The 12,173-nt window shown below is 44.2% G+C and overlaps 1 protein-coding gene across 1 annotated transcript in view; it reads left to right on the top strand.

The window, feature by feature from the left end:
- The window catches only part of LOC306981095 (NACHT, LRR and PYD domains-containing protein 14-like), a gene marked incomplete at both ends in the record, with an annotated part of 347,014 nt that extends 335,668 nt beyond the window's left edge, over window positions 1–11,346 (top strand). Inside the window, 4 exons of the mRNA XM_079580645.1 lie at window positions 7,507–7,680; window positions 8,985–9,158; window positions 10,890–11,063; window positions 11,322–11,346. Coding sequence (XP_079436771.1) covers window positions 7,507–7,680; window positions 8,985–9,158; window positions 10,890–11,063; window positions 11,322–11,346 — 547 coding nt within the window. The remainder of the gene's footprint in view (window positions 1–7,506; window positions 7,681–8,984; window positions 9,159–10,889; window positions 11,064–11,321) is intronic.
- Window positions 11,347–12,173: the final 827 nt, after the last annotated feature.

Here is a 12,173-nt window from a genome sequence, read left to right as displayed (position 1 = left end):
TTGTCACAACACATTCCAGATGGAAACATCAATGGTGGAACCAGATAATGTTAACAGTATTTTCTTGAAAGTGTCCAAGCGAGCGACATACTAACAACTGTCCAAAAGTGCCAGTAAGAAATCAAATGATTATACAGATGTGAATATGGTATTGATAAAGCAAATCATAAATGTTATTATTGAACCTTTTACTTATATCTGTAATTTGTCATTTACTTCTGGGATATTTCCAGACCGCATTAAAATAGGCAAGACAAGGCAAGTTTATTTGTAGAGCACAATTCATACGCAAGGCAGTTCAAAGTGCTTCACAGTTGCATAAATATAAGAAAACAAATACAATCAATAAAAACATCAACATAGAATTAATCAATTACAGTAAAAGGCGAGAGTGCAGATAAAATACTTTCAGTCATATGCATTTTTAAGTCTTGTTTTGACTCGCTCTGTCTTGAGCACTATTTTTCTTGCTCGTTCACACAAAGTTACCTAACCTCTGTTTTAGTAGCTCCTTCTCCTCTGGACGTCAACAAAAAATTAATCAATTACAGTAAAAGGCGAGAGTGCAGATAAACACTTTCAGTCATATGCATCGGTAAAAAGAACTGTTTTCAGCCTGGATTTGAACATTGTCAGAGTTGAGGCCTGTCTCACGTCCTCGTGAAGACTGTTCCAGATTTTAGCTGCATGAAACTGAAACGCAGCCTCACCGTGTTTAGTCCTGACTCTGGGAACCACCAGGAGGCCCCTCCCTGAAGTTCTCAGGGCCCGAGATGGTTCATACGGCTCTAACATGTCAGAGATGGACTTTGGAGCTAAACCATGAAAAGACTTGTAACAAGCAGAGCTGTTTTAAAGTCTATTCTCTGAGTGACAGGAAGCCAGTGCAGAGACCGGAGCACTGGACTAATATGGTCGTATTTCCTGGTTCTTGTCAGGACTCGAGCAGCAGCGTTCTGGATGTACTGTAGCTCTGATAGCTCGTTTAGAGAGGCCAGTGAGCAGCCGTTACAGTATCTAACCTGCTGGAGACAAACACATGGATAAGTCTCTCCAGGTCTGGTTTTGACACTATTCCTCTGATCTTAGCAATGTTTTTCAGATGGTAAAAAGCTGCTGATGTTATTGCTTTGATGTGGCTGTTTAAGCCAAAAATAGCCAAAAATAGCCAAAGTAATTCCACTCTTTAAAAAAGGAAATAAATCAGAGTTTTCTAATTACAGACCAATATCATAACTTCCACAGTTCTCTAAAATTCTGGAGAAGTTATTTGCAATAAGACTGAATACATTTCTAAATGAATCTATGACTTTAGGTAACAGCCAATATGGGTTTCGTCCTAATCACTCAACTGCTACAGCAATTATGGAGCTAACTGAGGAACTAGCCAATGCTATAGACAAAGAGAACTATTTAGTAAACATCTTTGTAGATCTTCAAAAAGCATTTGATACGCTGGACCTCAAGATATTGTGGCATAAATGATATAATTATGGTATCAGACGTGTGGCCACCAATGGGTTACCAGCTACTTAAAAAACAAGTCAAGTTGTGGAAATTAACAACATAAAGTCTACAAATTGTAACATAACTTGCGGGGTACCACAAGGATGGGTCCTAGGACCTATACTTTTCCTTCTACATGTAAATGATATTGTGTCTGTGTTACTTAGGTGCATTCTATTTGCTGATGACATCACTTTATTCTATTCAGGAAAAATATTAAAGATGTCCTGCAAATCGTAGAGAATGAATTCCAGAAAATGATGTGGTGGTTCAAAGCCAATAAACTGTCCCTAAATATTAGCAAAACCAAGTTCATGATCTTTTGTAGTAAAAGGAAATATGTCGAAGCGTCATTGTTTATCAACGGATTAGAAACTGAAAGGGCTCATGAGATGAAGTTTCTCGGCATCATGATTGATGAACACTTGACATGGAAGTCTCATATTGATAATGTCAAAGTAAAGGTATCCCAGATAATAGCTGTGCTGTATAAAGTCAAAGATTCTCTCAATAAGAATGCATTGTTTTGGTTGTTTAACTCATTGATTGTTCCATATCTGACCTGTTGCATTGACGTGTGGGGAAGTGCCTGCAAAACATACATTAATCACATGTTTCTGTTACAGAAAAGAGCGATTAGAGTCGCCAGTGGAAGTGGATACAGAGACCAGACCAGTCCTTTATTCATACAACTAAAAACACTGACATTCTGTGAATTAGTCGAGTTTAACCTTTTAAAAACATGTATAAAGCTCACCTGGAAAGTTTACCAAATAATTTACAAAGCAGATTCAACAAGAGAAAAGCAGATATGAACGAAAAGGAGATTTTTACAAAACCCAGGTTTCCATCGGCAGCAAAGGAAAGATGTTTCTCAGTCAAAGGAGTCGCTCTGTGGAACAGTCTTGATTGTAAAGTGAAAAAATCTAATTCCATTGATGTGTTTAAGAAATATGTAAAATTATCAATGTTACAAAAATATGACACTGCGGAGGAGCAGATCAACTTTATATATTTTGTGTTTGAAAAAAAAAAAAAAAAAAGAAGATAGACGGCTGCATGAGACAGTTTAACATTTAAATGAACTGGAACTGTAAATGATTTTGTGTTGATCAGGGACAGACATTATAAGTTTTTACTTCTTTCTGCTCCTTTTAGGTCCTTTTAAAGCGTTGCCACGGTAACCCACTGGAACACTGGCGGCCATGTTGTGATCATGTCACAATGCCACAAAACTATCACATATTAGCTGCTAAATGTTATAACAATTTGCACATGACAAAAAATATTGTGCTTTAAATTATTATTTCAATGTATAATGAAACAATGATCTGCAGCTCTTGTAATGTAAGATAATCTGATAATAGCATCACTAGTATGAGGCCAATCCCAGTCAGAAGATGGCCGTCACATTCGTCATGAGTTCAGAGTTTGATTATAGATCAGTGCAGCCACAGACACAGTGATGCTGCATTCAGCATCACTGGGATTTGTTAAGAAATACAACATTAGTTCCAGCTGAATATACACATACGTAAACAAAACAGCTCATGCTACAGCAGGTAAAAGATGCTAACGTTGTGTGAATGTTTCCTCACAGCAGATATATTTAATAATCATCAGTGAAATGGACCAGTTTCCTGAAAGTCGTTTGTGGAAACTGAGCTTTACAGAAAACACAACCGTCTGAACCAACACGACAAACAACACACTCTGCTTTCAGGGGCACTGTGTGTTTTTCTCCATCTGTGGAGAACGATCACTCCTCATGGGGAGAATCTTCGATCATAGCTGAAAATCACAGATCGTAGGTCGTAAAGAGGAAAGGACAAAGATTTGAAGTAGAATCGTTGTACGTCCAAATGATCTCTCTCAAGTGTCTTGTCAACAAAATGCAACTGTAATGGCTAAGATTCTTTCTTTGAAATATTGCACAGAGGAGACGAGAGCTGCTCACAATTTTACAATCCCCACCCCAAGTCTTTCAATTGTGCAATATTCACCAGGAATTAGACTGGACTTTGTTCGTTTATATCAGGCTGACCATTCCTCTCAAACAATCATCATCTTCTCTCCACAGAAGCAGATCCACAGCCTCAGTGTCGGCTCTGTCCATGAAGAGTGACCGGTCTAAACGCTTCCCTCTAGACTTCAGACGTGAACCTGCTCCAGACTCACGGTGAGAAACAAACCTGATGTGGAGTTTATCCACAACAACAAAATAACCTCTCACAACGTCACAAAACTATCACATATCAGCTGATTCATGTTTTAACAATGTGCACATGACACAAAAAATCATGCTTTGGATGATGATTGGAATAAATAAAATAAAAAAAATAATCTGTACTGTGAAGTTGAAAAACAAGACCCACATGGAAACTAAAAAAGTCGTCTCTTTATGATGAGCTGATCAATAAAGGAGCGGAAAATCCCATCACGAGTCTGAGGCCAACACAGTCAGAAGATGGCCGCCACGTTTGCATCGAGTAAAGAGTTATATTATAGATCTGTCCAGCCACAGACACAGTGAAGTTTACTGCGTCAGCTGAATATATGCAAACGTAAACAAACGGATAAAGCTAAAGCAGTAAAAAGATGCAAACGTTAGATGAATGTTTCCTCACAGCAGTTTCCTCCAGTTTCCTGGAAAGCAGCTGTCGTTTGTGGAAACTGAGCTTTACAGAAAACACAACGTCTGAACCAACACGACAAACAACACACTCTGCTTTAAAGGATACTGGGCTTTTCTCTGACACTTTGGAACATTCTCAGAGTGAACTTGCTCTTTCTGCAGCGATGATCTGTCAACAAAATACAACTTCAAAAACTTTTATCAGAGCAACGATTCTCTCTTTGAACTATTGCCCAGTGGAGACGAGAGCTGCTCACAATGTTCACCAGGCTTTAGACAGGGCTTTGTTCATTTAAATCTGGCTGACGATGCCCCCTGCTGGCCAGATGCTGCTCACATGTCTGATTCAAACATGAATCATCTTCTCTCCACAGAAGCAGATCCACAGCCTCAGTGTCGGCTCTGTCCATGAAAAGTGGCTGGTCTAAAGGTCATAATCCAGACTTCAGTGGTGAACCTGCTCCAGACTCACAGTAAGAACTGACCTGAACACAGAGTCTCAGCAGCTAAACTGTGCTTTATATTTGTGATTGTAACTTGTGAGATGTTAAAGACGTGCTCAGTGCTGTGTGTTTGTGTCACAGAGAAACAGAGTCAGAGCAGGACGCCTGGCCTCAGTGTGGAGACACAGGCAACAGTCCTGATCAGGGGGTTCAAGGCCCTGCACCAGGTGAGTCTGCTCAGTCTGAGACTCATCAACTACAGCAGGGAATAAGAGACCTGTTCATCAACATTAACAGGTGTCTCCTCCTCTGTGTCCAGGTGAAGGTCTCCACAAGGTTCTGAAGGACCATAAGCAGAGCCTGAGCAGCAGATGTGAGAGTGTGACAGAGGGAAGTGAAGAATCAGGAGATAGAACTCTTCTGAACAGCATCTTCACTGAGCTGTACATCACAGAGGGCCTCAGTGAAGAGGCCAGAGCCCAACCTGAGGAGAGGAGTCTGGAGACACAGTCCAAGAAGAAGGAGGTCCAGGAGATCACCATCAGGTGCCAGGACATCTTTAAAGCTCTGCCCCCTGAGCAGCAGCAGGGGGCGCTGCAGCAGGGCTCCATCAGAGCCGTGCTGACTGTGGGCGTGGCTGGAGTGGGGAAGACCTTCTCAGTCCTGAAGTTCTGTCTGGACTGGGCCCAGGGCTCAGAGAACCAGGAGCTGCAGCTGGTGGTGCCACTGTCCTTCAGAGAGATGAACCTGGTCAGAAGGGGGCGCTACAGTCTGATGGAGCTGATCCAAGTGTTCCATCCAGCGCTGGATCCACAGGTCACTCTCATTTAGAGAAAGCTTTACCTTTCACATCATATATTTCAAAGTCTCAAACACTTTTGAAAAGACTCCTGGCTCTCAGGGCGTTTGTTAGTTCAGTCTGTGTTCACATTCACTGTAAACCCTGCAGTCCCTCACACTGGAGCTCCACCACTCACTGGTTTAAAGTGAGGGTTGAAGGAAAGTGGTGTAAAGTCATGGATGTTAAATGTTGTGTTTCTCTGCCCCACAGACGCTCACAGCCCACACTCTGTCCGTCTGTAAACTCCTGTTCATCTTTGACGGCCTCGACGAGAGCAGACTGTCTCTGGACTTCAGCTGTGAGCTCATCTCTGAGGTCACACAGAGGTCAGAGGTGGGCGTACTGTTGGTGAACCTCATCAGAGGCGCTCTGCTTCCTCACGCCCTTATATGGATCACCTCCCGCCCAGCGGCGGCCCATCAGATCCCAGCGCGGTGCGTGCACAGGGTCACGGAGGTCAGGGGCTTCATCACTGACCCACAGAAGGAGCAGTACTTCAGGAAGAGGTTCTCAGATGAAGAGCAGCTTCAAACAGTCCTGTCCCACCTCAGAACCTCCCACAGCCTCCACAACATGAGCCAGATCCCAGTCTTCTGCTGGATCACCTCCACAGTCCTGGACCACGTGTTGAGAAGCCATCAGAGCGGACCACTGCCCCAGACCCTCACAGACATGTACGCACACTTCCTGTTGGTGCAGACGCACAGGAAGAGGAAGTACAAACAGACACAAACAGAGGTCAGGTCTGAGACCTGGGGGCTGACAGAGGCCGACACAGAGCTGCTCCTGAAGCTGGGGAGACTGGCCTTTGAGCATCTGCAGACAGGAAACATCATGTTCTACCAAGAAGACCTGGAGCAGGTGGGTCTGGGCCTGAGCGAGGCCTCGGTCTACTCCGGACTCTGCACTGAGATCTTCAAACGAGAGAGTGTCTTCAACCAGTCAGTCTACTGCTTCATCCACCTGAGCGTGCAGGAGTTTCTGGCAGCCGTTTACCTTCACCACTGCTTTAAGAACAACCAGGAGGTGGTCGAAAGGTTTCTTTATGGAAGTGAAGGAACAGTCTACAGATTAAGTCCAAATGAGTTCCTCAGAAAATCTGTAGAAAAGTCCCTGCAGAGTCCAAACGGCCACCTGGACCTGTTTGTGCGGTTCCTTCATGGCCTCAGTCTGGAGTCCAACCACAGACTTTTAGGAGCTCTGCTGAGTCCAATCGACCAATCAGAAATAACAGAAATCATAAAGAACCTTAAAAAGATGAACACAAAGAAAATCTCTCCCGACAGAAGCATCAACATCTTCCACTGTCTGATGGAGCTGAAGGACCAGTCTGTGCAGCAGCAGATCCAGGACTTCCTGAAGTCTGGAGGTGGATCTAGGAAGGAACTGTCTGAGATCCAGTGCTCGGCTCTGGCCTACATGCTGCAGATGTCAGAGCAGGTCCTGGAGGAGCTGGACCTAAACAAATACAACACGTCTCCTCAGGGTAAACAGAGACTGATCCCAGTGGTGAAGAACTGCAGGAAGGCTGTGTGAGTCCTCAGTCACAGACAGAAGCTTCACAGACCTGTTAGAATCACTCACATGTCGCTCTAACATCTGTTACAGGTTTGGAGGCTGTAAACTCTCAGATCTTCACTGTGAAGTGGTGGCATCAGCGCTGAGCTCCAGCCCCTCCCATCTCAGAGAGTTGGATCTGAGTGAAAATAAACTGAGTGACTCCTCAGTGTCTGTGCTGTGTGCAGGTCTGAAGAGTCCTCACTGTCAGCTCTCCTCTCTCAGGTCAGTGCAGGTCTGAAGAGTCCTCACTGTCAGCTCTCCTCTCTCAGGTCAGTGTCAGGTCTGTGACGGCTCTCGCTCGTCCATCCTCCACTCTCCTCATCCTTTAATCACTGAGTGATGGGACGTAACCGTTCTCTTAGAGTGAAGTAAAGTGTAGGAGATCATGTCTGAAAAACTACAGCATTTACCCCCGACCTCTGAGTCCTGCTCCAAACCAGAGTCTCAGATGTTCAGCTGTAGCTACAGAAACTCCTCTGACTTTACTCTGGACTTAATCACTTCATTTATTCTTTATTCAGATTGTTTGAATGTGGTTTGTCAGAGATCAGCTGTTCCTCTCTGGCCTCAGCTCTGAAGTCCAACCCCTCACATCTCACTGTCCTGGACCTGAGTAATAACAGACTGTCTGACTCAGGAGTGTCTCATCTGTGTGGTTTTCTGCAAAGGTCAGACTGTCGCCTGCAGATTCTCGGGTCAGTTCACTGTCTCCGTGTCGGGGCAAAAGATTTGTTTTGTTCATGACATATTTCCAGAAGAATAAAAACGTAGAAATTTTATCCATAGACTTTTAGAATATATTAACACATTGAGTGCCAAAAAGAAAAAAAAGTGTTTTTGCATTTTTTTGCATTTTTTTTTTCTTATTACAAAACGAGACAGTCTTGGCCTGGCCTGAGTCAGACTGATCCTCATGTTCACAGATTCATGGGGGAAACAGTCTGGAATTGTGTGATTTGAATCTCGCTGACTCCGGCAAAACCAAGACGAGCCAATCATAGCGCGGGAGCTCTGTGTGTCGTCTTCTATGCTAGGATTTACCATCAAACTCGTCCGGCCGAAACCAAAACAGTGAAGATGGCGACACAACAGTTCATCGTGTGTTTTCAAAGCCCCGCCCAGCGGCCCCGCCCAGCGGCCCCGCCCAGCGGTCCTGCAGCAGCTCAGTGTCAGACAGAGGAGGGAGAGCAGAGGGATCTCCTGCACAGAACATGTCCTCACCTTGTGCTTCAGATCGCTCTTTAGTTTTTTATCCGTCGGCCTCATAATCACAGACCAATGAGGTCGACAAGCCGACAGTTTATGATCTAAACATAAACCTTGTGTCAGACGCGAGCGCTGTTTACTGCGAGTCACCACCGCGTCCTCGGCAACGTGTTTTTGTAACAATATTTCAGCTCCATGTTCTCTTCAAACAACGTGAAACTCAGGCCCAGACATTCTCAATAGTCCATGTTCTTTTCTTGAAGAGTGAAGAGTGAAATGAGGGAGACAGTTGTGTTTCATAAAACACACAATATTTGATCAAACTAGCCTCTGTTTAGCTTAGGATTTCTGAGGAACCGAGACACGTAGAATGAAAGTGTTTCCACCTCCTGAGAGCTGAGAGTCTCAGCTTTCAAACGAGCCACAGCCTGTGTCCATAACTATAACACAGAATACACTGTGGTGCTACAAATATCAGGAAAAATGGTCTGGATTGTTGGCACTCAATGTGTTAAATGTCATTTTAAAAATAATCACAAAATAAAATAAATATTTTCATCTATTTATGCTTTTTATACATTAAGATTTGTATATTGTTCAAACTATATTTTAGAAAGTTTTAGAAAAGAATTAGACTTTAAACAACTTGTGGAAAAGTTTGTTGTTTTAAATTATTAACTCTTCAGTTTAAATTCATGACTTTTATTATTCAAGATGTGTCTTTGTGTTTGTTTAATCTGTTTTATCTCTGGACTTTAAGAACTTTATTTATCTATGTATTTATTTTATTCAGATTGTGGAGCTGTGGTTTGTCAAAGATCAGCTGTTCCTCTCTGGCCTCAGCTCTGAAGTCCAACCCCTCACATCTCACTGAGCTGGACCTGGGTTATAACAGTCTGAGAGACTCAGACCTGAAGGAGCTCCTGGTCCTCAAACAGAGCCCTGACTGTCGACTGGAGAGACTGAAGTGAGTCCAGACTTTATCAGACGGTTCTGAACCTGGAACATTTTGTAAAAACACTGAGGCTGTTGGAGTTTGTTTTAAAGAGTTTTTAATCTTAAATCCATTCTATCATTAAAGGTTATTCATGAAGATCAAGTGTTAACCATGTTATTACGTTATATCCTTATGAAAAACAGACCTGGAGTGAGTTTAGTTTCAATAATCATCATATTCAGTTTATCTCCGTCTTCCTCAGTCACACCAGCCCACACTCCGATACACGGGAGATTTAACTGTTTTAAAAGACTTTATTATTTTTCATTGTCTTTCCATATTAATTATTGTGAATAATAATAAGTTTTAATAAATAATTTCTGCTTCTCAACAGCTGGAGGTTTTATTAATCATTTCCAGATCAGACGCCTCAGTCTGAGTCCAGGAGAATAAACAGAAGGATCCAGGATCACGGCTCAGAGGAACAGGTCTGAGCTCCATCAAGAACCTGGAGACAAAAAGAGAGAAGAAAGTGAAGTCCTTCAGACTCTCCAGGCGTCTGATCCTGGAGCTTTGATCTGTTTGACTTATTGATATTATTACATTGATCTGATATTATGATCTGATGAAGAACAGCTTATTCAGATCAGGTGTAAACTCTCTGAAGAAGCACAGCCTGACCTTCTGTTTTCCGCTACAAAGTGTCCGACTCGACCTCTCGATCTGGGCTCGGCCTCTTCACGATAAAACAGCTTCTCACTGTGGGATCTCTTTTCTCTGTTGCATATTTTCTAAACTCTGTTCCTTGAGTGAAATAAACCGTTGACTTTGTGACGTCTTGGTGTAACTTCATTATCAGTAGAAGAACCTGCAGATCGGTGCAGCTCAGAATCACAGCCACAGTGTCCTTCTGCTCCAGAGTCTCTGCTGTGACTCAGAGCCAGAGTGTCCGGTCTGTGGGCATCAGTCTGAGGCAGGTGCTTTGGTGGAGCTGGTCCAGGTGTGGCCCGTGGTCCATGAGGTCCAGACCAGGGGTGTCCAAACTTTTTCACTAAGGGAGAACATTATACAAACAACTGGGTAGAGGTCAGATATATAACTTCACCTCTATTATATTAAAGTCAGCAAATCAATGAAAATGTTAACTATGCCCAGTGTTTCCTACAGGTTTCAAGGGGACTGTGGTCGATGCGTTTTCCTGCATTCTGGGGCATTTTAAGCTATTTTTAAACTATTTTCTGCTCTTTTGCTGCTATGAAAAGAATCATTTCTGCTTAATATACACAGGGTACAGATTTTATTCAGCACAAACTAATGTATTGATGCCGACCCTGATGCTTTTTCATTGAACAAGCTTAAAGTAAAACAAAAACAGCCTTCATCACAGCTTTCTATGAATGGATTTTCATTTATTTCACATTCAACCAGCTCTTAACTGGTTCAAATCATATCTCTCTGATCGTTTTCAGTTCATTCAGTTTAAATCGTTTAAATCCCAGGCATTTCCCCTCTCCTCTGGTGTTCCCCAAGGCTCTGTGCTTGGCCCTCTCTTATTTACCATCTACCTTCTCCCCCTTGGCCATATTCTTCGCACATTTCACGTCAGTTTCCACTGTTGTGCGGACGACACCGAGCTCTACCGATCCACCAAACCCACCACTCCCTCCCTCTTCCCTGTTTACAGGAAATCAGATCCTGGTTCTCCCTCAATGTTCTCAAGCTTAACAGTGATAAAACCGAGGTCCTCCCCATCTTATCCAGAACTGACTCTCCATCAACATTGACTCAACAGTCGTCCCCTCAGGTGAAGAGTCTGGGGGTCGTCCTGGACGGCGCTCTCTCCTTCCAGGCCCATCTCCGAAACATCACCCGCCTCCGCCCCTCCCTCACCCCCAGCACAGCCTCCATTCTGCTCCACAGTCTTGTCACATCCCGGTTAGATCACTGTAACTCACTCCTCTTCGGTCTCCCCCCAAAAATCCCTCCACAGACTTCAGCTCGTCCAAAACTCCACCAGAACTCCGTCCGCTCATCACATCAGCCCAGTTCTTCAGCAGCTCCACTGGCTCCACATCAATACAAGATCCTGCTCCTCACCTTCAACTCTCTGGAGAACCTGGCCCCTCCTTGTCTCACTGAGCTCCTTCATGTGCCTCCTCCCTCCTCACCCTCCGGTCCTCCTCTGCCCCTCAGCTGTCTGTACCCACTGCCCACTTAGCCCCCATGGGAGCTCCAGCTTTCAGCCGCTCAGCCCCAAACCTCTGGAACTCACTCCCCGCTGAGCTCCGTCACATGACCTCACGCTCACCTCAAACCCACTTATTTAAACCACTTACTTTGACTCTAACTTTATCTGGTCCTGATTTTATCATTGTAGCTCATGTAAGGAATTTAGTTTGGACAAGACCTGGTCCAGACTAACCCCTGGTCTAGACTAACCCCTGGTCTAGACTAACCCCTGGTCTAGACTAACCCCTGGTCTAGACTAACCCCTGGTCTAGACTAACCCCTGGTCCAGACTAACCCCTGGTCTAGACTAACCCCTGGTCTAGTCTAACCCCTGGTCTAGACTAACCCCTGGTCTAGACTAACCCCTGGTCTAGACTAACCCCTGGTCTAGACTAACCCCTGGTCTAGTCTAACCCCTGGTCTAGACTAACCCCTGGTCTAGACTAACCCCTGGTCTAGACTAACCCCTGGTCCAGACTAACCCCTGGTCCAGACTAACCCCTGGTCCAGACTAACCCCTGGTCTTGACTAACCCCTGGTCCAGACTAACCCCTGGTCTAGACTAACCCTTGGTCCAGACTAACCCCTGGTCCAGACTAACCCCTGGTCCAGACTAACCCCTGGTCTAGACTAACCCCTGGTCCAGACTAACCCCTGGCAGACGAGTGACCACCATCAGGAGAACTTCATCTCCTTCTAAAGAGCCAGTGTTTGAAACTGAGCCTGAAAATGGAGAAGCTTCAGATCCAGCTGAGCCAGAATCCTACAAGGAAAAGACAAAGGTTTAAAGGTTTCGAAGCTCAAACCTGTACCTCA

The sequence above is a fragment of the Gobius niger genome, assembly GCF_951799975.1.
Source record: "Gobius niger genome assembly, chromosome: 21".
In the NCBI taxonomy this organism is placed as follows: Eukaryota; Metazoa; Chordata; class Actinopteri; order Gobiiformes; family Gobiidae; genus Gobius; species Gobius niger.
Note: the sequence above shows the minus strand (reverse complement) of the source record. Positions and strands in the feature narration are given on the sequence as shown.